Below are 26678 nucleotides of genomic sequence, written 5' to 3' on the forward strand. Positions count from 1 at the left end.
CTTCTTTAGTGGCACCTATTCTGATAGGGTAAAACGGGAGAGTTGGGGGCGAAATGTGAAACGGAAGTGACGTCACGGCTCCCCCTCCCCCTGCCGCCACACGCCTGCTGTGACATGCGGCGGCGGCGGCGATAGCCGCTGGCGCCGCTCCTAACGGCCTCCGCTTCCCCCACACACCCGCTGTGACATGCGGCGGCGGCGGCGATAGCCGCCGGCGCCGCTCCTAACGGCCGCCGTTACCCCCATACGTCCGCTGCCATGGGTGTAGCAAGATGGCTGCCGCAGAGCTTCCGGTGCTTTTGACTGAAAGGTGTAGCAAGAAGGCAGGCGCGGGGATTTTAAATCAGTCACGGGTGTGGGCCAAGTGGACTCAGTGAGCAGCTGCTCAGCATCTCTCCTCCCTCCGCTTCCCCTTCCCTGTGTCCCGCTGACTGAATAACGCCCTCAGAAGCGTCCTCACCTCACCCAGGGGCAGCGCTCATCATCATCATGGGGACGGTTGTGACATCACGCAAAATAAGGCGGGCTCTGTCACTCCATAGCGAGTGGAACCGCTCCGGTAACGGGAAGGGGGGGGGTTGAGTGCGCAGCACCATCAGAAGGGGCATCGCTGCAGCGCTCCCCTCCGAGCCGGCTCCAGCTAACTATGATGCGCTGCCCCCCTCCCCCCCTGCCTCCATGCCGCGATCTGGTAGAAATGGGGTGGAGGGAGAGAGGAGATTGCTGAAAGGTGCTGGGGACAGGAAAATGTGCTGGGGGCAGGATAACGGTGCTGCAGAGAAAGGACAAGTGTGCTGGGAGAGGGTTGCAGGACACAGACAGACATACATTGACTGACACACACACACACTAATTGACACACATACACACACACACACACACACACACACTGACTGACACACTGACTGACACACACACACACACACACACACACTGACTGACACACATACACACACACACTGACTGACACACACATACACACACACACTGACTGACACACATACACACACACACACACTGACTGACACACATACACACACACACACACACACACACACACACACACACACACACTGACTGACACACATACACACACACACACACTGACTGACACACACACACACATACACACTGACACACACACACATACCCGCACACACGAGGAATTCACACTTAGTGCAAATAGCTAATACAGGCGATGTGTGCAGAGCACGCGCATTCTAAGTCAAATTTATTTGCGTTTTGTCAATGAAATTGTATTTTGATTTTTAATTAAAACATCACCAACACAAATACAATTTCTGTGACAAAAGTCAAAGAAGTTTCACTTACTATGCGCGTGCACAGCACACACAGCTTTTTTTTTTTTATAACGGATGATTTATTATGCATGAATAGTTTCTCTAACAACCATATATGAAGTATCATCGAGTGAAAATGATAAAACTGCCTGTACTACAGCCATATGTTGTGCCAGACCTCCTATCACTGCCAAAATGGTATAGACCCACTGCCAGATAACGTGAAATAGTCGTCATAATGTTACATATTAGCTATAAATATGCTGCATTCCCAGCCATTTATCTAAGCCACTAATACAGAATGAGCCGATCAAACACATCATAATGGATCCATAGGCAAAGTTCACAACTAATTATGAATATGTGCACTGCATTGCTGCAACTATTACATATTTCATAAATACCGAAAAGCCAAAATCGCGACCTGCTTTAAAACAGAGGGGCGTAGACGTTGTGGAATGACATTTAAGGGATGTGCAGGAAGTTGTCTTATTGACAGCGACTTTGCACAGCACATTTAACAATATTGTCATGGATCTCGATAACTGCCTCTAACCTTCTTTTAGAAGTCTGTTCCGGCATCTGGTGCACTTCACGCCATAATCACTGTAATATTAACATATATAGATGACAGAGAAGAGATAAAAGGGGCACGGCACAACTTATAAACAAAACTGTTTGTTCCTATGGTACACGCATGCGTAATGAATGGTACGCATATGCGTGTCATTCGGGAATAACTGATTCACAGATTGTATAAAGTAAATTTGTTATAGTTACCTGCATTATATTGCATGCATATTCTGTGCAGTCATGCAAGGGGTGTCGTGGAGGTAGCTGCTGTAGGCGATCAATTGGTTGTTCTGTGGGTTCATCTCGTTCGGATAGTTGCTTGCTTCATAATAGTTTGGATATTGTGTCATGCACTGAGGCGGACGCAAATAGTTACTTTGTGTCATGTAATCTGCCAGGTCTTTATTATGCATTGTCTCGTAATAGTTAGGTCCGTCATGATTCTGGAATTGGTTGAAGTACTCCTGTTGAAAAGAATAACAATTCTGCTGAAAATTTAAGGCACCCTTCTGGGCACCTATATAATGGTATTTTTTTCAGAAAATGCGCTCTCTTCTTAAATATCCATGATCAAACATACGTATCCATGATTCATGCACTGACCAAGAGCCACCCCTCTTTCCGGGATATGGTGGTTTTCAAATAAAACAATTATTGATTGATAAAGTCTGTCTAATTGAATTACGCCATCCATCATGGTTTGTAGTATTTTTGTAAAATGGGTATTTTTCGATGATATACTGATATATCTCTGATGCAGTTGCTCTTTTCTCCGTTCGGAATTGAATTGCGCTATATATTAGATATGTGTAACTCAACGGAGGATTTCTAATGGCATATGTTCTCATGGAATGGTGGAAACTAACGCAAACTATTCTTTAAAAGCAGCTTGGAAAAAAAGTATCAAAATGTTCACCATTTGGGTAGAATACTGTACAAGGTCATTATACAAAGGAAGAAGTGTCAGTGTATTGTATAAATTTACTTGTATATTAAACATAATTCACTGGCCAAACTACCAGACACCCATTAATTGGAAACACTATTGTGTATAAACAAAAGTTATTTGTAAATGTTCACAAGAACTATTTAGTATGTTTCTCTTTGTGTGTAAATAATAACTTGAGCTTTTTCATGTCAGCATGATAATTATCCTTTTACAGACTTGAGAATCGCATTGCTGTTGATTTCACATATTTATGCACAATCATTATGTTCTCATAAACACTTCATCATTTCACATTGTTCAGTATGTAGCATTAGCATTTTCTGAAGTATAGTTCTTTTGTCTGAAATGTGTAAAACATGTGTACTCTTACTGTATGTCATACTTCACTGTGTATACCGTTATAATAAAGATATCTCTCATACATGTACTATATATAATTCAGTGCAGCAATTATTTTTTTACATACACTATAAATGAGCAGGACATGCTCAAATGAAGAAAGATTAATTGATTATTGTTATTATCGGATGTATCAAACCATGCACTCCCTTATCCCTCCTTTATGACTACTTGAACTAACCACCAACCCAGCTACCCATACTTATTTTTGATACGCTTAGGGCCTCATGCAGAGAGCAGCGCTATTTGCAATCTCGCCATTTTTAGGAGAAAATCGCGCTAAAAACAGCTAAAAATGGCGAGTTAGGGAAAACGCGCCATTTTTTTTTTCTATTTCTATTTTTTTTTCTATTTCAAAATTTCGCCGCGCGGCTGGCGAGAAACTACATCTCGCCAGTCAGAAAGGCGCGCTCGCCATCTAGCGGCTGTTTTTGGCGCGATTTTCGGCAATTTTCTCCGCCAACTAAAGTTGGCAAGAAGCAGGAGGTCGCCGGCTATAGGGGAAAAAAAAAAATGCGCGATTTTTTTTCTTCCCCTTTCAGCTGCGCGAATCTCCTCATTTACAATTCTCCACATGCAGTAATGCTAAAATAGCGGATTTCGCCCATTTCTGCATATGGAGAATAAAACTCTCCATTAAAGCTACTTTTTCTTAAACTCTCCAATTTATTCTAACGCTGCTCTCTGCATAGGCCCCTTAGTGTCTAACAATTTTTTTTTTAAATCATTCCCGTAGCGGCTATCCTCTATGCTAATGAAGCAGCTTTAATAAAATTGTAATTAATAGTGTGCAGGAGCAGGGGGTCTCCTGAGATGAACCGCATTGATTTCCGCTTTGGGGGTCCCCTACGTCCCGAGATACAAGCCCCACTATGGAGTGCCGGTATCCCTGTGCAGGATTTTAATCCCACGGTCACGTTAACAGTGACGCGGAGAATATCAACATGGCGGTGTTAACCACACACGATACCGGGGCCTGTATCTCGGGAAGTAGGGGGTCCCCGAGGCTGAAACCAATGCGGTTCAGCTCAAGATACCCCCTGCTCATGTACACTATGATCAAAATCAATATTCTTAATGCATGATCGCCTGTAAGAGCCGTGCATGGAGACGCAGCATCTCCATGCAGCTCTTACAGGCTGCATTTTATCGAATTTATAGCTCGATAGCACTGATACAAAAAATGCATTTTTTTATCGGACTTAAAAAATGGCCTTCACTGAATCCTGCTTTTGGCTTCATGTCTTTAAGCATGATGAAAAAAATGCATTGTCGCACGCAAAAGCACTGATTTTATCACTGCTTTGTGAATAGGCCACTAAGAATATTCAGCTGAAACTCAAACAATATTACAATGTTCTTAATTTTTACATTTTAATTTTGTTTTTCCCTGGTGCTGACTTTACAATGTTTCCTGTCTGCCCTGAGCCCTATCACTTTAGAGCAAGTGGATTCTTTTCACCTCCAGTCCTGCCAGATTTCTATTATATGTAGAGCTGGCTAGACAAAAACGCATCAGTAGATACAAAGAGCCTTCTATGGGGACAAGGAGGAAAGAACAGCCAAGCTTTTGGGTCTGTAGTATTAACAAATCTATACCCCCTTTGTGAAGTTTGCAGTACAAGAAAGGTGTAACCTAATAAACAGCATATGCTTTGGATAAAACATTTAATTTTTGAATTATTATAGTTATTACAATATTCTAATTGTATTTTTTCATTTGTTGATCATTTTGAAATTTTGCAAAGTCTTTGCTATTTTCTCATTTATTGATACATATATCAATAAATGAGAACATAGCAAAGACACACACAGACACACACAGACACACACACACACACACAGAGACACACACACACACACACACACACACACACACACACACACACACACACACACACACACACACACACACACACACACACACACACCATTATCTGCTTGTAGAATAGAGAACAACTTTTATTAGTGTTTATTATTTACTTTTTTTTATACTGCCAACTATGTGTCGTAAATATTTATTAAAGGACAATAAAATAACATAATAGCTATATAGCGCCTGCAAAACAAAACCATTGTTTTAGTTAGTGATACATTTTTATGAGAAGAGGTTTTTTTGTAGTTTGCACATAAACATTAGGGATCACATATGCATATCTTCAACAGAAGGAAATCTAGTAATATTGTCACTTTAATTACATCAGTATTTTCTAGCGTGTATTAGTGTTCTTTATTAACTGGATATCGTAAATAATTACTATTATTTTAACATTTGTAAAAGTATTCGGCGCAAACAAATTATCTATAATAAACATGAAGCACCTTTTTCCCCCTAACACATATTTGTCCAAGATATATAACTGATACTGCAACACAACTTTGACACAGACTTTATAAGAAGTCTCCGACTAACATTGCACTGTTAATTCTTTTATCTGCACAGTTTGGGAACACATACAGAACTAATGAAAACTGCATCCCTGATCATAGAGAATTATTAACTGCATTATTTTTTTTTGCCTCATTGTTGAAAATGCCACAACCAGAGGCAGGAAAACTGTTTTATCTTTCACAGTCACATTTATTTTACATTCTTTAATTTTTATCACAAATCATAATTATAAAATAATGCAATGTTTTATAATATAAATACTGTGTAACTGTTAGCTGTGTATCATTTTGTTTGCATTTTAAGGGGCCTATGTGTCAGAGGTAAAATCGAGGCAATTGTAGAACAAAAAACTGATCTAGATATATAAAAAGAAAACATGATGTTGTTTTTTAATTGGATTTTATACTTTGATACATGTGCGAAGCAAGTTTTTTTTCTCTCCAGAAATGCACCCGTTTTGTATTGACACAATAGATTCCTAAATGTATTTGATTCCTTAAATTCGTATATAATGACCTGTTACTTGTGAGGTATCTTTTATTAGTTTAATGAGACATGATGTAAGTGCAACCCTAGATTAATTAATGGGGGCCACTGAAGAAGCACACAGCCTGCTGACAAAGGGCCTCAGCTAGGCTTTTCATACACAGCTGTATATTCAGGCACAGCCATGGATTCATTTACATAATACAATTTCTGAAGCACCAAGGTTGACTCAGACAGCAGCACAGAGCACACCACTCCGTCCAATTGTTATATTTAAACCAATAAGGTCTGAACAAGAGCATTCGCTGTGGTTTGCCTTCCCAAAACAAAAAAAAAAAAGCCTTCTGGCTATATGGGCAGATCTACTAGAGAAAGCAAACAAATAGGAGGGAAGAGGATTCTACTGATTCTTTGTGTAAGGATCTGAGATATTATCTGTATTTACTGGGGAAGGAGCTCTCTGCTCAAAGCTGACTGAACTCAAGTGTGGAGGCTGAAGGTTTGATGCTACAGTACATGCAGACTTCCCACTGCCACTTCCAGCTTTAAAGTCTTCTTGTGAAAGCCCAATCTGCTTGATTTCTTTCTGCAAAGCTGTATTTTTTTTTTTTTTACCTCCCAGACACACAGGCTTCAGAGCCTGCAACTTTAATCAGGCATTTTCCTTCTGTAGTCTGGTTTTGACTCCCAGAAAGTGAACATTTCAGCTCTGATGTTCAAGTGAGAACTTCTCAAAGCAAAACACTGCTATATTCTGTCCATGAATCAACATTTATAGGAATTGTTGAATGAAAGGAAAGAGAGAAACTGGGAACCAGCAGACCAGATAACTGTAAGTATATGTGTACTAACCAAAAATGCATCAACTGACAGCAGCTGACTTGAATTTTTTTTGAGCAATGTGAAAAAAGCTAGCCTCTTTCTCGCGATATATATACTGTATCTATATATATATATATATATCTATATATATATTTATACATACATACACACACAAACACACAATGTGCCAATAGCTCTGATAGGGCGAAGTTTAAAATATATAGTGTATGTAATTCATGAATGTATGTGTGTGTATATATATATAGTGTGTTTTTGTGTAAATATAGACGCATAAAGTACATATATATATATATATATATATATATATATATATATATATATATATATATATATGCAGAACTCTTAAGGACTTATGAAACACTTCAAACTTGTATTTAATATATCAGTTGCAAAAAAGGTACCAAGAATTAAGAAAACATAGTGTTTTATTTCTATATTGCATTGGCAAATTAAAGAAAATGAGATAGTATATAATTAAAATATTTGACTAGATAGTAGATACAGCTACAGTGCATTCAGTAAGATATGTTTAACACAAAAAAAAGCCTCTGCATTTGTAATTGACTTGCCTTTTATTTTTCCCTACATGCCTGTCTATACATGTAGCAATGACCCCTGATCAAAGCGGGATGTTCTAACAGAAGTTCCACTGCTTTAAAAATGATAAATTATCATTTAAAAGGGGGAGGGGGGGCAGTTATTTTGCAAGCTTTCTCTGTTTGCGTTCATGTAACATAAATATTGCAGACCAAATACAGTACCATTACTTTTTTAGGGAAACTTCATTCAATGGTTATTACTTTTTCACGATTCAGTGTTATAGATATGTTTAAATGGAAAAGTGGCAAGTACACATTATGTTTATTACAGTAACCAAGGTACATATTGGAGAGGAATTGTGTGTTTATGTGTGTGTATGTGTATATATATATATATATATATATATATATATATATATATATATAATATATATATATATATATATATATGTATGTATGTGTGTGTGTGTGTGTGTGTGTGTGTGTGTGTATATATATATATATATATATATATATATATTTTTTTTTTTAATATATATATACACACACACACATTTATCATTTTATTTTTATTTTAATTGCATTTTAGTATTTTGCAAAACTGGGCTTCACATTTAGCAATGTAACTTTTTGCTGATTTGTTTGGTATAAGAGAGAAACAAATAAAGCTATTGTACCTTGTAAATAAAAATGCATTAAATATATACAATTTCAGTAGCAAACGAAACTGTATGAAGAGGAACTAAAATCCCTTTAATATTTTAAATAGATCATGTAGTATTAGTACGTTGTGGCTAAAATAAATAATTCCAGGCTAATTTTTCACAAATAATTTTGAATTTGATGTATAGTAGTCATTTTTAATAATGTAACTATGTATTTGTAACCATGTATTTGTCATCATAACTCTGTGCCCAGGGCATACCTGAAAACGAGAGGTAACTCTCAATGTATTACTTCCCAGTAAAACATTTTATAAATAATAATAAAGAAATCATTTTTTCATGTAACGGATTTCTAAACTGGGAAAAAGTACAAGAACTAAAATTTTAGCAAATCTAAAAATATGAATTTCTATTTGTTTGCGGGCAGCCTGGAAAACTGTTTCAATGCTATTCTTAGTGTGTAGTCTTCTGTGTGTAAGCAGATCTTCGATATGATTTTCATATAAACTAATTTATATCTAAGAAAATTACCCCGGCCTGTTTGCTTTGGAAAGATTAAAAATACAACTCAACAAAAATGCCTTGCACGTCAGCTACATTTATTTTGATAAGACTAGTACTTTCATTTTTAAAACATCCTTTCACTTGGAAAAAAAAATTGTTTTAAATTATAGTCATTTTCTAAAAATTGCTTCAAGTAAGCAAAAATACGAGGCTGGAAAGCCCATAATTTGCTTAGATATTTTTTTTTTTGCTTTGAAAATTTCAAATCCTTTCCCATTTACAGTTTACGTTTCACAGGACATTATTAACTTTTTTGGCCTGATCCGAGATCTGCTGTCAGACGCTTTTGATTTTGTAATTTCACAAAGTATAATAAACAGTGTAAAAGTCATGAATTCTCCTCAACATCCTGAGCTCTGTGGTAGGGAGAATGTGAGAAAATGTGAACCCTAAAGCCTTGTTTGATGATCTCGCGAAACCAGTCTGCCTTCTGGAAATAATTTTTAGAGGTTGAAGAGCAGGGTATTAACAGATTTAATGTGGCTATTCAATGGATTGGTGGGATACTATGAAAGGCTTAACCCCTGCAGAGAAGTAGGGTCCCACAACGCATTGCAAAGTAATGATTTACAACCCCCCTTCCAACCCTGCAGAGGTTAAAGAAGAAAAAAAACACGAGTCTGTCCTACCAATCAACAAAAACCTACATCTGCGAAGGATTATATGTTTAATTAGTAAAAACAGGCAACTTGAAAGACCTCATTAACTAATCAGAACTCGTAGTTGCCAGCCTTAAATTTACATTGGAAGAATCTGTCCTCGTTTTTATGCAGCGTCAGAGGGCTGTAGTGCCCCATGTAAAAAAAAAAAAAATGCAGTCACATCGTAGAAAATATGCGGGTTTTTTTAACATGTTAGAGGAAAGTGTCTTTTTTTTTCTAAAATAGAAAGCTGCTTTTAATTTAATTTGCATCATCATTTATTTATTTTTCCCCAAAAGATCAGATTTTTTTTTTCTTTTTCGTACTAAAAAAAATAAACCCAGTGCAAACAGTTTTCATGCCATTGGAAAAAGTGGAAACGTTCCCTGCGTCTATCACTTATCAAGCATAAGTGTTAGGACCGTTTTAGAATAACACATACGGTGGTGAAAAAAATTAATGTCAGCACTAACCAGAGATGTATTTTCCTTGTCTACTTTTTTTTCCTTCGACATCATAATTTCTAACCACGCATATGGAGGGGACAAAACAAAAAAGTATGTGAAGTGTAGCATTTTGTAAACTGTAACTAATTTCACTCACATCTGTGTCTAATTGTTGTCTGCATTCACATTCTTGGGAATACATTTATTTTTCCTGGGCCACTATGTGGATTCAGCTGACCAGCCTAAGTGAGGATTAGTTGTCTTAAAGTTATTTTGATTAAGAAGGCCTTTCAAAAAAAAAAAAGAAAAATCTGGTAACACATAACACATGGTTTGTAGTCCTTGAACGCAAATTATTAACTATACTTTTCTATGAATTGTACATATATGTTTACACACAGACAGGTAATACATACAAATAGTGTAATGGCTGACCATGAAATAGTGACGCCACTTTGCTTGTTTATGAATATAATTGTACAGATGACGGGCCTTCTGGGTGTCATGTTTATTAATAACGTGTTTTTCAGATAACACAAACATAGCAAGGTTGACTGAATTTGGTAAACAACTTTGAACTGTTTTAGTAACTGCATTTAAAATTAGCAATTCATAAAATAGTAAGAACTGGCTTATCCGGATATATCTTTTCCCCTTGGGTGCTGAAGAGAAGAAAGCAGTAGTAACATTAAAAAAATCTTACACGTCGTTATAATGAAGTGTTGGGTTCTCACCTTTAATTTAGTCCAGGTGCTTTAACGTTTAGTCCCGGGAACAGTATCCATGAAACACACTGCCGTGGCTACCACAGTACAAGCAGGCTATACCATGTACATTACTTCAATGAATGAGAGAAGGAAGGCAACATGAATGCAATAAAACACATACTACCAAATCTCCAAAAATGTTAACCACATTTTATATTTTATTTATTGCTTGCACTCACTATGCAGCTCCTATTTTTTATTTATTTTTTTAAATAGTAGCATTTGCAAAAGCAAAATAAATGAAAAAGAAAATCAAGTAGAAAAGTGAAATGTGCTTTACTGGTTATATTGCACTTAAAATGCCTCATCTCTCTTGCCTTTGTTTTGTGATCATCAAAGAGACGTTAGTTCAGGTTGAATGGAAACGCACATCAAAGTTTTTGAATAAAGACTTTTAGACAATGTTCTTGTTGCTCGGAGAAGAGTTTATTTGTGCTTTTAAGGCCAACAACCTTTCTTCACCTGCACTTCATCACCTGCTTGCAGTGTACACTGTCTGCAGTAGTGCATACTGTATTATTAACTAAATGCATATTTTCCAATCCTTCCTAAGATAGGTAGTGTCACACAGCCACGCATGAATTGTAATCATTCTTAAAACAGATTACGTTATAATAGTCCATACAATACTCCTTTAGTATCAGGCGATACCTTTTTTATTTGGACTAACAATTGGTATTATAAGACGAGCTTTCGAGATTTCTCCTCTCTTCCTCCGGTCAGCAATTCTGATTTACAAAGATTCCACGAGTTTAACACAGATGTAAAAAAAAAAAACAAGATACTGTAACAATCTAAGACAGAAGATGTGGACAATTCATGGCAAAGAGGATGGTAAATAAACAGACAAGGCAATACATGGATGAAAGGGTTACTGATAAATGTGGAGATCATACAACAATATCAAATGTGGGGCAATACTATATACATCTAAAGCGCATGTATATAAATATACACAAAAACAACAAACTTACTGTGTTGTTTTCTGCAGCTAGTATTACTTAAACTGTGGGTACAATTTTCAATTCTCATTACGTTTCTCTGTTTATACCATATGTGGTATTGACGTGATAGTCTGATTAGTATGAGAAAAAGGGAACTTCTCCAAAAGTGTACGAGTAATTTACATTCTAAGTATAAAATTATTCCACAGCAGTCCAGAAGCTGCTCTGTCGGATGTTAAATGACTAATAATTAATGGGGGGAAAAAAACATGTTAGATAAGGATAAGATACTGTCAAGAGTTAAAGTGTGGGAGGGAGATACATTTCAACCAGTGATAACAGAAGATGTATGATCCTTTGAGGATGCTGCTGCGGGTTTAATGCTTCAGCTACTTCTGTTCAACATGCTTATTCTGTTAATAGCTACCTTTTCCAAGCACCTTGTTTTAACTACCTTAGAGAAACTGCTTTGCATGTTGATTGGGGGAGGGGTAATCCGTTTTGCAGCTGTCATAGGCTAATGATGAATCACTATCCATTCCCTGCCATTTGGCTGCCTTCCCCCTGACAGCGAGAAAGAGGAGGAGAACAGCAGGGAGAATCCACAGTTGAGAAGTTAACTTAAAGACAATATGACTTCACAGCCACAGTGTCCTCTTTTGCATGTTGTCTCAGACTAGTATTAGCCCAGCCACATTACATGATAACCTATGTTTAGGCTCAAGCTGGCGACTTAAAATAACAACATTTGCATTTTTGTGACTTATAGGTGTAAAAACCTCAAACCAGTTCAGATGTTGCTGTTTCCTCAAACCACAGGTAAGAATAACTTTGCTTCTGCGTTTTATCACAGATGATATTTTTCGCTGGTACTTGGCTCTGTTTATCGCATGGTTTCAACGTTGCATGGATTAAACCTGACATTCGTGTCCAAGAACATTTTGAGAATGACCACCTTATTTCCCAAAAGTTAAAAATGAAAGTCGTCTTTTAACGACGCTTGTTGTTGAGTTTTGTCATAGCATAACGTGAGGGGTACACAAGATTTGTTTTTCTACTATTTGAGTCTCTAAAGGTAAAGCGCTTCTTTTTTTTATTATATTGAGAACACATTCTGTAATATCTTACAGAAACACTGTAGAAGAATCCAGCTTTATTGTGAATAAATGGGCACTTTAGAGTGCACATTTCTATCCATTTTTGCAGCCAACAGTTGCCTACATTCCTACTCTACTGTGATCTTTAAATGAACTCTAATGCTCTTATTGTGTAACTTGAGTAGCAAGAATACCATGTATTATATACGCCGAGCATAGTAAAAAATCTTACTGTAAAGACATAGCAAATGGGTATTGATCAGTCATATGTTAAAAAAAAACCCTCCTACTTAGAATACTCATACAATCCCACAATTATCACAAGTAATTTGAATGTTCGATTATAAATCACTTTATAAATAGAATAGTTAGGATTGGCTCCAAAGTTATAATTGGGTTGACATATTCTGCTTTCTATAATTAGATTACAACAAGCATTACCAAACTTGCATTATTTATTTATTTGAACTTATCTTAAAAAAAAAGTAGTACCTTGTTTAAATTACTAAAATCACAGTTTAGGAAATGAGTCTTTGTCATCTCATTGTAAATAAAACCACTTATTTCAAAAATAGTCTGCAAACAAATGTAGATTATATTTTTTAAATGGTGCCATGTTATTGTTAGATGTTCTATATGCCATACCGCCATTAATTGGATGCAAAATAGTTATTAACAGGAATGTTTTGGTTCATAAGTTTTCACGGGTAATGTCTTCTTTAGATATATTAAGGGGGTCTGTGTAGTCTAGAAAACTCATGTGTTATAACTTTTATTTGGAACCCTACATCACTATGTGTAAAGAACACTCTTATACTGATGCTATAAAATGCTTTACCTTGGAGCTTCATTGTGGGTTACTGTCTTTGACCAAGTGACAGCTGAACTACACCAGAGTGCTAAGGAAGGCTAAAGCCTGTATGGATTCACTGTATGTTATCCCTTTTCAATTGGGCACGCTTTATGTAATCCACAAAGCAAACAACTGAGCAGACATAATAATGTTTTAATGCTGCATTTGTTTCAGCGGAAACAGAGGAACAATTAAGTAGTTTGCCAGAGTAAACACATGCATCATGAATATCTCATTCCCTGTCACAGGACTGCAGGCTACATCAATTGCTTCAAGTGTTTGTAGACCCTTTAAAATACAATTGGATGATAAATCATGGCAGTTCATGAGTGGTGAGTGCTAATTCAATGACAGTAGGTTGTTTACCCTAATATGTTGATGATGCAGATTATTATCTATAGTTAAAAAGAAAACAGGAATGAGGATTGTTCAGTAACCTATTAGTACAGGTTCACTATGGTTTCATCATGTTAGTCACACATACAGTAAGTAATATTTGTGACTGCAGCATATAAACATTACATGCTTTTTTACTCACAGCACTCTGTACTATACATTGTAAACTGGTTTGAACTGAAGTGCTGAAAACATAACATTGTTGGTATTTCTAGATTAGAATAACACTGAGTGAGTGCTTAATTTTAAGGTAGTGAACGAACTGTGATAATATAGGAAGAAAATGCCTCTATTTTGCCAAACTAGCACTAATTGCAAAACTTCTTCGGTTTAATTTCTTTTGTTTTTAAAGAAAAAAATGGTGTGTTACAATCATCTCTCGCTTCTGTTTTTAAAACATAAATGTACAGTACAATATTTCCTGGGGTGTATAAGAACATTGCCCATCATTTAACTGAATCACGCTCACCTAAAATCAAATCTTTTTGATCTTAATATATGGAGATTTCCCCTAACACACACAGAAACAGACAATGATCAAGAATGATATTTAACAGCACAAGAGATGAGCAACAGCAGTCCATGGTGATCGCTATTATTTGTTGTTGCATATTTTTAAAGAGCCCTTCTTGTTTTTGCCCATCCTTTTTAATTTTTTTATTTCTAAAGCTTCGTTCAGGAGATAAGAGCAGTTTATATATTAGGTGTCTGGGAGGTCAAAATGGATGTCTCCCCGGAGCCCATTGTATTCTAAAGGTTGCCGTGGTAATCTTAGGCACTAGGAATTAAGAAAACAATGATTGTTAACACGCACGAAAACAAAAGTTAAAAAAAAGAACAGGACAAGGCTCAGGAAGCAGAATTGAAGCATGATGTGGGTTAAACTCATATACGCTACCTTAGGGATTGATACTTTAATGCTTGAGGCCTGCAACATACATTACAGCAATGTACTGGAGTCTCCCTATAGTGGAACACAGGAAGATAAACAGTCATCGTTTTGCAGTGTATGCGTTACTGAAATTGGCTTCTTGTTTTCAGGTCTATGGAAATGCAGGATCTAATCAGCCCACATAGTCGACTTAGTGGTAGTAGTGATTCCCCCAGTGGCCCAAGCCTTGAAAACTCTCACATAAACAACAATTCCATGACACCAAATGGCACAGAAGGTAAGTCCACCGAAAACATTGTAAATATTCACTTTGTATTCTTTTTTTATGGATGACGTTTAATCAATAAAATAACATGGTAACACAGCGCATAGGATTTTAATAGACATAGCCCCTGCCCCGTAGAGCTTACAATCTGTTTTCAGTACCTGAGGCACAGGGAGATAAAGTGACTTTCCCAAGGTCACAAAGAGCTTGCACCAGGAATTGAACTAGGTTCCCCTGCTACAAACTCAGTGTTGTTGTTGTTGTTGTTGTTATCACAGTTAGCGCCTTCACTTGCCGAGCCACTGACACCGTTTGTTAAAATGTCACCCCGGAACATTGAAAGGTCAGTTTGTGTGATATTGTCTTATACATGGCATAGGATATAAGGATATTACACATTTTATGATTCATGTGTCTGTTTTTTGCACATGACAATCACATGCTTCCATAGGCAGCAGATCTGTTTGTTTGAAAGAGCTGCTCTCTGCTTCTATATACATTTCGTATCGGGCTACAGTAGATGTGTCTAGTTATTAGCCAGGATAACAGATGTATTCTTTGTTTTTATGTTAATCAATCTAGTGGTTACCAGGGTGATACTTTTAGGGATAATGTAATCTGACTGTAGATACTATAGCATGTAGCAATTCATATGCAATGTGTTTCAGTTTGCAGTACAATGGGGTAGGAAAATGAGAACTATAAAATATCAACATTAAAATACACTCATAAGTAGGTAAGAGAGCCTGCACCAAGGAGCTTACACTCTATAAAGAAGGGAGAGTGGAAATATGTTTCTACCTTTAACAAATGAAGTTTGCTGAATATTATTTTGTCGTCACATTTGAAATGACAAAGCTGTAGACATCAAATCTTGCCACTAATGAATTGGATTATTAGAAATAAATGTAAAAAGGATAGATTTAGCGTGTGTCTCTTTAACCACTTCACTGCAGGGAGCCTACAGTACAAAGCATTTAAAGGGGGAGAAGAATAAATATACAGACGGGTGTTGCATTTTAGATTGTATCTTCGCTTCCTTTTTGTGGGACCCTGAAGGAATTCCTACACATTATCATCCATCAGATTCAGAAACCAGATAAATCATTTTCATATATGTGATTGCCAGCCAGAGGCATCACAATCTTCCATAAATAGTGTAAGATAGAATTGTGAATATATGTCCTATAAACGGTCACATTCTAGAATCAGAGTTAAAGAGCTTCAGACAGGGACATGGACTCTGAGTGAGAATATTAGCACATTAATAAGTTATACTCTATATACATGTATCTGTATATGGATAAATTACATTAAAGGGGCAGTCCCTCCTCGAGATGAAGTAAATGGTGGACATTGGCATGGTTTAATAGGTTAAATGGAAATGATTGACAACTTAAAGAAATCAGAATAATGTCATTATTTTTAAATATTGTTTTAAAAGATTAACATTTCCATAGTAAAGCTTCGCAGGGTTTTTACAATCTTTATCTACGGTCTTTTGATCGTACGACTGTTTGTCAGGCCTCAAAACTAGGTGAATTGTTGTACTTGTTTTGTCCATGGTTTGTTTCCTAATTATGATGCCGTCGTTAGTCAAACATATAAACATAGGTACTTGATATGCTTGAATTCTGCAAACCCAGAGAGAAAGAAAGCAGATTCATTTGTACCAGGATGCAGAGAGGTAAAATTGTTACTTTAAGGGTGATCTTTTCTAAGGAAGGTGATTACATTGATCTATGTGTAAATATTTGTTTAACCTGCTACATAAGGACTGCCGCTTTGAAAAGCAAAGTTAACATTTGTGTAGACAGTAGATTTTGAGTACAGCATACGGAAATGCTACAATTTAAAAACAATTTTGACATATATCGAACATAAATATTATAATTTTGTGCATGTGTGGTATAGTTTTTGTCAAGACTCATCATGGCCATCATGGATTTGGGCCTATGAATTTGTGAAATTGCACGTGGCCAACTTTTGCATTATGTACGGCAGAGACTGCCCATGACACCAAAACTGTACCTTTCTTAAATTTATAATGCAGTTTCTCTTTCTAGTTACATAGTTACATAGTAGATGAGGTTGAAAAAAGACATAGGTCCATCAAGTTCAACCTATGCTAAAGTTAGACAACAGATACGTTATCCTATATCTATACTTACTTATTGATCCAGAGGAAGGCAAACAAAAAACCCCATTAAGGGGAAAAATTAATTCCTTCCTGACTCCAAGAATTGGCAATCGGATTAATCCCTGGATCAACATCCTTCCCATGTATACTTATTTGATATATCCCTGTATACCTTTCCCATCTAAAAAGATGTCCAACCTTTTTTTGAACAAATCTATTGTATCTGACATCACAGTCTCCATGGGTAATGAATTCCACATTTTAACTGCCCTTACTGTAAAGAACCCTTTCCTTTGTTGCTGGTGAAATCTCCTTTCCTCCAACCTTAAGGGATGGCCCCGAGTCCTTAGTACTGCCCGTGGGATGATTAGTTCTTTTGAAAGCTCCTTGTATTGTCCCCGAATATATTTGTATATAGTTATCATATACCCTCTTAGACGCCTCTTTGCTTTGATCTGCTTTCTAATTTCTATCATTAACTCACATAATTTTACATTTGACAAAGTATGATCTATCCCAGGGGTGCGCAAACTTTTTCTCTTTGCGTCCACCTGTCTGCTCACCCCCCCCCCCTGCTCGCGCCTCCCCTCTTACCTTCTCTCCGATATCGGCGGCGTCATTTGATGTCATGTCAGGTGATACGTTGCTATGGCAACGAGTTGCCATTTCACGCCTCATTGTCATGGCGACATGTCGCCAGAAGCTGGCTTAGAGCAAGTATAAGGGAGGTAAATGAGGCTTCGCGTGCTCCCCAGACATTTAATTTAAATGTTGTGGGGAAGAGCGCGGGGCCTCTGTAAGCGCCGCGCCCCTCCCAGTTTGCGGACCCCTGATCTATCCTATGTGGAACTCTTATGGTTAAGATGCATCTATATTTGTTAATGTAAGAACAAACATTATTGGCACAAGTTTGGGATGGAGACAAAAGACTAGACATTTTTAAACTTTTGATACGTTTAAGGGAAACCCATGACTTTGGAAGGTAGGTTTGAAGGAACTTAACTCTGGACTGTCAGACACGTATATAATTTAAAAAAACATTCCTTGCTCAGTGTCTTCTGAGCCGTTTGTGATTTGGACCAATAAAACAGAGACCTGTGAGCTACATACACTATAAATTCATATATTAGTTGAAAAAAGTCACAACCTACAACAAAGCTACAACATCATTTAACTATTATTCTGGCCACAAAGTCAACAAACCAGGAAAAGTCATCACCTGCAACCTGGTTCTTGATTCCCCTTACCCATCAGGAAACAGTTCAGTATAATCTATACTGTGGAGTGATTTTAAACCCCCTGCAGGAAACTAGATAACAAGCCATGATTAGAATTTGTACAAGATGTTGTGTGGCCCTAGTCACGGAAGACGTTGGATATCAACTTTTAGCTTTTAGATTTATATGGAACTATTAGTTACAATAGATTCTAGAGAAACTTGCTATTCAATAATTGTTCCAGGAAAAAAAGACAAAAGCTAAAAACAAATACCCTACATTTTTTTTCTTGTTCCCCCCCTCTTTAAATATAATCTAGGTCTATAAACAGTATGTTATATTTGCAGATGATTCCAATGTGGAGAACAGGTCTCGGTTACTTTTATTTCATCTAATGAAAGGCCTGATGTAAATAGATGTAAATCAGTCATTCAAGTACAATTACCTCAGTTGCAAAGTGTTTTGATTTTTACTGTGAGATCTAATACGAAGCTTTTATATAAAAATTCCAGGGCTATAGATAATGGCCTACTAATATGTTGCACGGCCTATGATGGAAGTTCTTGCCAAGAAGTGACTGTTCTTCTTTGTTACGGGATAGAAATAAAAACTCAGTGGTTCACTTAAAGTTGAGTTTATTTTTTAAGTTAACCCTTCCTCTGCTACAGGAGCATGTTTCACCCACGGCTAGAGCTTTGAAACACAACCTTACTCTTTATATTCAGTTCATTTCCGTGTCACTGTCATGTTCACTCATGTTTCTTTTTTCATTATTGTGTTCCTTCCAACTTGACATGAAGTGGGAAAACACCACTTTAAGTTTTGTGTTAATCTTTAGAGGTTTGATATCCATTTTCAATCATTTTGGGGGGAATTATTATTCAAGGACTAATCACTGGTTTTAGCTCTACACTTCCAAAGAAGCCAGCCGAGCAGTGAGGTCTTACTCACACAGTTCAAATAATGTATTATTTAGACCAAAAAAGAAGACTTTAACTAAAAATTTTGTTTGAAATGTTGGCCAATGGCTTCTTTTGTTTGCATTTTCCCTTCAGGGGACAGCATGGCTCTACTGAACACTGCAGACTGGTTGCTAAGCGCTAGTACGCAGACCACTGCAGGTTTGTGTAGTCTTTGTGAACGAACATAAAAATATTAGCATGTTTTGTATGACATTATTGTGATCAAAGAGACTTTTGAAAGAGATGGCTATTTGTGATCGAGAGTTTACAAGGCTACGCTCTAATTGCATGTACAGGTATGTCATGTTTCACCGAACCAATGTTCATTTTGCAGTGCATGGGCCTTTTAGACCTGTTTGGTCCAATCATGCATAACTGTTGTGTGATTACCTCCAAATGGCTTTCAGGTTTCTTAGATCTAGCCATGCTAAATTTGTAATGGTCTCGGAGTATTGTAGCATGTACACAAGAATGATTTTGATATAAGTATTTACTTAATTCTAGAAGCTGCTGTGCTCAAAAGTTTACATTTTGCATGGGGTGCTTGCAATGAATTTTAGAGACTTTATTCTATTTTTTTTTTCTTGAAAGGTATATGGTTGAATAGTGGAAAAGCTCCAAGAAATTGTAATGGTTTGCCACTTTGGTAAAGAATTCTATTTTTCATAACTGTACATATATGTACAACTTTGTTAGCTTGATATTTTTATATTTATATTAATTAAAAGCCGCAATCCCCTTTTACAGTTTTTTTTTTTATTATTTCAACATTTTTTTTAAACTGAATTTGAACCAGGGGATCCCGTGGAGCTCAATCGTGTTTTATTTAGCTTCTGGGACCTCCCAGTTCCTGAGATACCCTTCATTACCGGTGGTGCCATAATTTCCTATTCAGGAAATCAAAACCTCTAACCAATTGGCATGCTGTAGTGGACCAATACAAAGCCGCAACGTCATCGGGAAGGGGAGGTGACTTTGCGGCTTCCAATTTGACGACACCAGTAGCCATGTGTACATTTTCAGGAATTTTAAATCCAGCTAAAACTGTAAGTATCTCGGTATTTGGGGGGGTTCCTCTGAGCTAAATAGCACGGTTCAACTTCGGGGGTCCCATAGGTTCTAATATGTAAAGAAAATCAGTCAAATGAAAATGAGGGGGGCGCATTTGAATACAAAAAAATGATGTGACAACACACAATTGTGACATGTTTTAGTTTCGGTAACATTGTTGTGTATTTAACATTTGTATATTTGTTTGTGACATTTTAAATTTGAACTGTAATTTCAAAATATGTGTGATTTCTATCTTCTAAATGAACCTTCGGAAGCACACACATTGAATATAAACTTTCCCTGAGGCTATGACCACAGCTTTTATTAGTGTAACTATCCACTTACGGTATGTGCACTTGTTCCGTTTGCTGGAACTTCCAGCATTTGCCTATTATGACACTTGAGCAATGAAGTCCGGATTATGGACATAGGGAAAAACACCAACATTTGTTTTATAAAAGAATACAAGAGGACCTGTCTCAAAATATAAACCTTGTATATATGGGTCATTAAACCTTGTCCATTCCATTAATTATTGTGATGATTGCCCTCTATTCACTGCATTGCTAAGTACTGTATATGGATATACCATAATATAACCTCATTGGCCAATGATGAAGCCTTGGCAGGTCATATGTATTATCCATTTGAAATCTTATTGAAGGATACTATATTTATATCTTTAATGGGGGTATATATTTTTAACATACAGTCTTGTAGTGTACAGTATAGCTTCACTTGTTAAGAAGTACACTATGACAATGAGCACATTGTTCTGTGTTCCATATGGTGTCACGCTGCTTCTCCACTGGGATGATTTCCCAAAACCCAGATTAGCAAGGACAAACTCAGCCAGTCATGGCCCTACATACAGCTCCAAACAACCATAGACGAGCCCCGACCTTATGTCCAGTGCAAGGTTCTTGAATGGAAATAAGAACTTCCATAATGTGAAGGAGTGACTTCACAGCTTATTGAGTAGGGAGCATTTAGCAGGGTTTGTACTGTTGTATGTATGTTTATCTTTATTTATATAGCACCATCCAGGTACTGTACATAGCACTTTACAGCAGTAATGCACGTGGCATAATAATATAACACATGAAGAGAATAAGCGCTTCAGGCATTAAACAATAGGAAAAGCAGTACTTGCCCCAAAGAGCTTACAATCTAAGTGTTTAAACGGCATTTTGAGCCTTCATAAAAACTATTTAATATTACAGTTTCCTTTAAGTCCTGTAAAAATCTTAAAGGGGCAGTTCCTCTCAGAACTAAAGTAAATTAGTGCAGTAGCATGTGGAATAGGTTAAATGAAGTTAACTTACACCATTTTCTAAAGAAAATCTGCCAGGTATATGTATTTCTAAATATGTTTTTACATTTTTAACATGTCCATGCTAAACAAATGCTTTGGAAAGTTTGTATAATCTTTCAGTAATGTATTTTGTTGATAACTGTTAGTCCTCAAAGCCACAGGCGAAAACAAATGCAAATTTTACAGGATACAAATAAGTGAAGCAGTTACTTTCAGGATGATTTAAATCTTTCTATGGAAGCCAGTCACAAAGTAAAGCTTTCTTATGTCCCCCCCCCCCTCTCCCCAATACATGGAATTGCGTCGCTTAACCAAATCAGAGCTATTTACCCAAGTGGAGACAGTTTAATGCACCTCAAGTTAAACATAGCTCATAGAATGATTCTTCGATGTATATATTTCACTTTCATTGTGTGACGGTTCTCTAACCTGTGTCTGAATACTTGTAGTCTCAGTTCATTTTCCCAACTTCTATCAGCTTAGAAGGTTCAGAGCTGAGAAATCTACTGTTTTTTCTTTTGCTCTCATTCTCATAGGCAATTGTTTGATACCTTCAGCTAAATAAGATACCACTGATGGCACACTTGCTATATGTATACATTTTGATGGCATCTCTGATGTTTACATCAATTATAATTAAGAGAGAATGAGCAGTTAAGTGATGACGGCAGGATATACAGAATGCATTCATCTGAATTCCTGCGCCAGGTTCTGACGAATTTGGACAAGTCTGTGGCACCGGCAGTACTTTATAAATTCCTGTGCCTGAAAAACTCTGTAAGTGATTTATAATGTTACTGTTGAACCCAAAACTGGACAGAGTAAATCAGGTGTGGCCAACTCTTGTCCTCAAGGGCCACCAACAGGTCAGGTTTTAAGGATATCCCTGCTTCAGCACAGGTGATTCAATCAGTGGCTTAGACTTCGACTGAGCCACTGATTGAGCCACCTGAAGCAGAGATATCCTCAAAACCTGACCTGTTGTGGCCCTTGAGGACTGGGGTTGGCCACTCCTGGAGTCAGTAAACTAATAAAGACAACTAGTACAAATGGTGAGATTCATTAAGGGTTATCACACCGCAATCCTGCGTGAACTGTCTTTCATGTCAATGGCAGTTACCACATGATAGAGGGGCAATAACCCGTATCAGAGGTTAGTAAATCCCTGTGACAAGCTTAGGATCTGCAGTTTCTGCCTGGACAAAAGAATATACAAGTATTTGTCCAATCCCTCAAGGAACTGGCAATGAATGCAACACTAGGTTATATTTATGAACATATACTAAAATCCAGGAACCAAAGCATGATTTCTAGAACATGCACTCAAGTAATATATTTGCTATTTAGTTTGCAGAAAAGACATCATCACCAAAATGTGACTTTGACCTGAACAAATCTTATATTTATCCCCATCAGGTTATGTTAACGCACAGATTAATATATAGAAGTTTAACTAAAGTAATATTGCACTTCGGCATAAAGGATGTCTTCACTGAAATAGGGCACACTCAATACAGGCATACCCCGGTTTAAGTACACTCACTTTAAGTACACTCGCGAGTAAGTACATCTCACTCAATAGGCAAACGGCAGCTCACGCATGCGCCTGTCAGCACGACCCGAACAGCAATACCGGCTCCCTACCTGTACCGAAGCTGTGCTCAAGCAGGGAGACTATAGAGCCTGTTACACATGTGTTATTTACATCAGTTATGCACGTATATAACGATTGCAGTACAGTACATGCATCGGTAAGTGGGAAAAAGGGAGTGCTTCACTTTAAGTACATTTTCACTTTACATACATGCTCCGGTCCCATTGCGTACGTTAATGTGGGGTATGCCTGTATTATTAAAGTCTATTTTAGGAATGCAAAATTAACAATTAGGCTACAATGTGAAGTATATTACATGTGAAGCACTGCTGATAGCTTAATACAATGTTATCTGCAACACCAACATACCCCAGTTATGACAATCTCCAGCTATTGCACCTTGTTACAGTAACAATCTGCTGGCCTCTTCTCCAGATATACAACAAAAGACAGGGGTGCCAAATGCTACATCCAATTGACAAAACATGTATGGTAATAAGTATAAAGTTTAAATACTTCAATAATAATAATTACTTGGTTATTTAGTTAAACCCTTTTTGGCCAAAGCGTTATAAGCCTGCATACCAAAGGTCAAGGTATAACTAACAATGCAGGACCTACGCTACACTGTGAACCCTTCCTTTTACCTCTGTATGAAGGGAAAGAACCATAGTAGGTCCTGTTCTTGCAGAGGAGTTTGAGCTAGCTGGGAATGTGTGTTAATTCTTCTCCAGATATCTAGATTTGATTTAAAATTTTAATGAAGCTTTAGAACAGGGAATTTACACGCTATATACTGTAGGTGGGAAATGCATGAGATTATTGATGCAGAATCCCCTTTATGCTTGTGTGCTATACTCTGGCCAGCAGAAATGATTTACACCTACTGTAAATAATCTGGTTACACTATACAGTACACGTCTGAAATCAAATATTCTACAAGCAACTTAATCAATTGCATAAGATTTCTCAAATCTCCTGTGTACTGTGCTCTTGTTTATTGTGCTATTATTTGTTCTTAAGTTAGAACTTGTCTAAATATTTTAAATGATTTATTCACTAAATTGTGATAATTTAAGAGACAAAATATGTGATTTAGGTTTAGTCATTGAATATGCTCTTGCTCAGATTCTGTGAAATACTGTAGGAGTAAAGTAATATCTGATTGTGCTACTACTCCTGGTCTAAAAACAACACAAAAAGCCATGCAATTCTGAGGCGTTCTTTTGGTTACCTGCTCTTTTAAACTAAGAAGACCCATTCTCAAGAATGTCAGACAAAAGCTGGTGTGGCCCTTTTTTGGCAAATTTCTGAAGATTTACCCAACATGCTAAATTGTGGCGATGAAAAAAAGAGTAGATTTGTGACAATTATACAGTATTTCGGGCCAGGACAATTTAAAACTAAAGTACTTTGGTACAAGCAACTGAATGCATTGTGTGTAAGGCTGCGTCCATAGGACTGTAGCCGTGCGGAGGCGCACGGAGGCTGAGGGAAAGCGGGTGCCGTCCGGGGCGTGTCGGGGGTGGAGGGGGCTGTGATGTTACGGAGCTGGTTTGCCCTCACTGGGTGAACCGCTCACGTGACCGGCCCTGCGCTTCCGTGAGCGCCAAATCTAAAACTTTAATAAGACACGCTTCCGCACGCTTGCGGAAGCGTGCGCGAGCCCCTACTAAAGCCGCTCTCATTGCGGCTGCAAGGGCTCACTGAGAAGCGTCAGCGTGCCTCAGCACGGGTCAGCGCCTAAGCGCTGATCCTGGACGCAGCCTGAGGGTGGCACCAGATTCCATTCAGTACCATGTTAGTGCTTCATTAGTTTGAACTATTGGAATATTTCCCAGAACATCACTCTGCTTTTGGTTTCTTGAAGCAAAACAAAATTCAGTAGTTTCAGTAGTTATCTCTCAATTAGTTATGATTGCAGACTTTTTATATGGTTTTTATCCCCATTGTTCATGAAGAAACTAAACACAGGCATACCCCGGTTTAAGGACACTCACTTTAAGTACACTCGCGAGTAAGGACATATCGCCCAATAGGAAAACGGCAGCTCGCACATGCGCCTGTCAGCACGTCCTGAACAGCAATTCCGGCTCCCTACCTGTACCGAAGCTGTGCGCAAGCGGGGAGACTATAGAGCCTGTTACAAATGCGTTATTTAAATCAGTTATGCACGTATATGCTGATTGCAGTACAGTACATGCATCAATAAGTGGAAAAAAGGGAGTGCTTCACTTTAAGTACATTTTCGCTTTACATACATGCTCTCGACCCATTGCATATGTTAATGCGGGGTATGCCTGTTTGCACGCTGATTTACACACCATGCATGTGTTTCCTGTGTTTAATTCAACAGGTTGTATGTGTATAATCAATGCTATTTTTTCTATTTCTAGTTAAAACAGAGCCAATGAGCAGCAGCGACATTACAACGACTGCAGACGGATCTTTAGACAATTACTCGGCATCAGGTAAGAGAGAATCTGTGGTCCATGTTTCAGATACTTCACTGTTTTAGAAGAGACAATAAAAAGACTACACCTTGACTTGTTTGCATGTATTATTGCGCGTATTATTTGATAAGACCTCAGACAGACACATTGTTACATCTTAATGTTGCATAATGCACAAATGGTTGTATTACATATTGCTAAAACAGGCTGGCATGTGGTTGACAATACTGTACATGAACGCAGAGGTTCTCAACTCTAGTCCTCAAGACCCACCCAACAGGTCAGGTTTTAAGGATATCCCAGCTTCAGCACAAGCGGGTCAGTCTATGATTGAGCCACTGATTGAGCCACCTGTGCTGAAGCAGGGAGACACTGATTGAGCCATTTGTGCTGAAGCAGAGAGATCCTGAAAACCCATTCAACCCTCCACCTCCCAATGTTGTCATATTTGCAAACAAAATTGCGAACTAAAATGCGACCAGTTCACACCTCTCTACCCATAGGTTAGGGCAGGAGGGCGCAAACTTTTTTTCCCTTCGCCATCCTGCCGGCGGTCCCCTCACCTCCGCACCCCCGCTCCGGCGTCGGCTCCGGCGTCATGATGTCACGTTGCACAGCAATGCAATGTTTTGTGAGCAGTACATTAGTACAGCCCACATATCCTTCGGGGACTAACCAAGCCTCAGTGCACCTAAAAGTGAACTAATTGCATTGATCGGCTTCATAGGTTGAAGCTAGTTATTTTCTAATATTTAATACCCTTTAAAAAAAAACAGGGGCAATACCTGCGAGCATCATAATGTACTCCCAGTGCTGGGACACCCATTGTCATGACAGTGACACTGGGGGATTGATCCCAGCAAAAAGGTTTAAATATAGTGTGACACACACACACACACAAACACACACACACACACTATTGACTGCTTTAC

The 26678-nt window shown here is 37.7% G+C and overlaps 1 protein-coding gene across 14 annotated transcripts in view; it reads left to right on the forward strand.

The window, feature by feature from the left end:
* Nucleotides 1-6390: 6390 nt before the first annotated feature.
* Nucleotides 6391-26678, forward strand: part of EYA1 (EYA transcriptional coactivator and phosphatase 1) — a 95467-nt gene continuing 75179 nt past the window's right edge. For 3 of the 14 annotated variants that reach the window (XM_075583605.1, XM_075583598.1, XM_075583600.1), the window contains exons 1-3: nucleotides 12285-12328; nucleotides 14897-15024; nucleotides 25690-25764. In XM_075583605.1, the coding sequence (XP_075439720.1) occupies nucleotides 14901-15024; nucleotides 25690-25764 (199 nt within the window). In that variant the 5' untranslated portion in view covers nucleotides 12285-12328; nucleotides 14897-14900. Of the gene's footprint in view, nucleotides 6933-11891; nucleotides 12329-13633; nucleotides 13792-14896; nucleotides 15025-19424; nucleotides 19491-25689; nucleotides 25765-26678 lie in introns of those variants that run through there. The other 11 variants (XM_075583596.1, XM_075583546.1, XM_075583521.1 and 8 more) reach the window with 10 other exon arrangements.

Source organism: Ascaphus truei, chromosome 2 (genome assembly GCF_040206685.1).
Source record: "Ascaphus truei isolate aAscTru1 chromosome 2, aAscTru1.hap1, whole genome shotgun sequence".
Taxonomy (NCBI): Eukaryota; Metazoa; Chordata; class Amphibia; order Anura; family Ascaphidae; genus Ascaphus; species Ascaphus truei.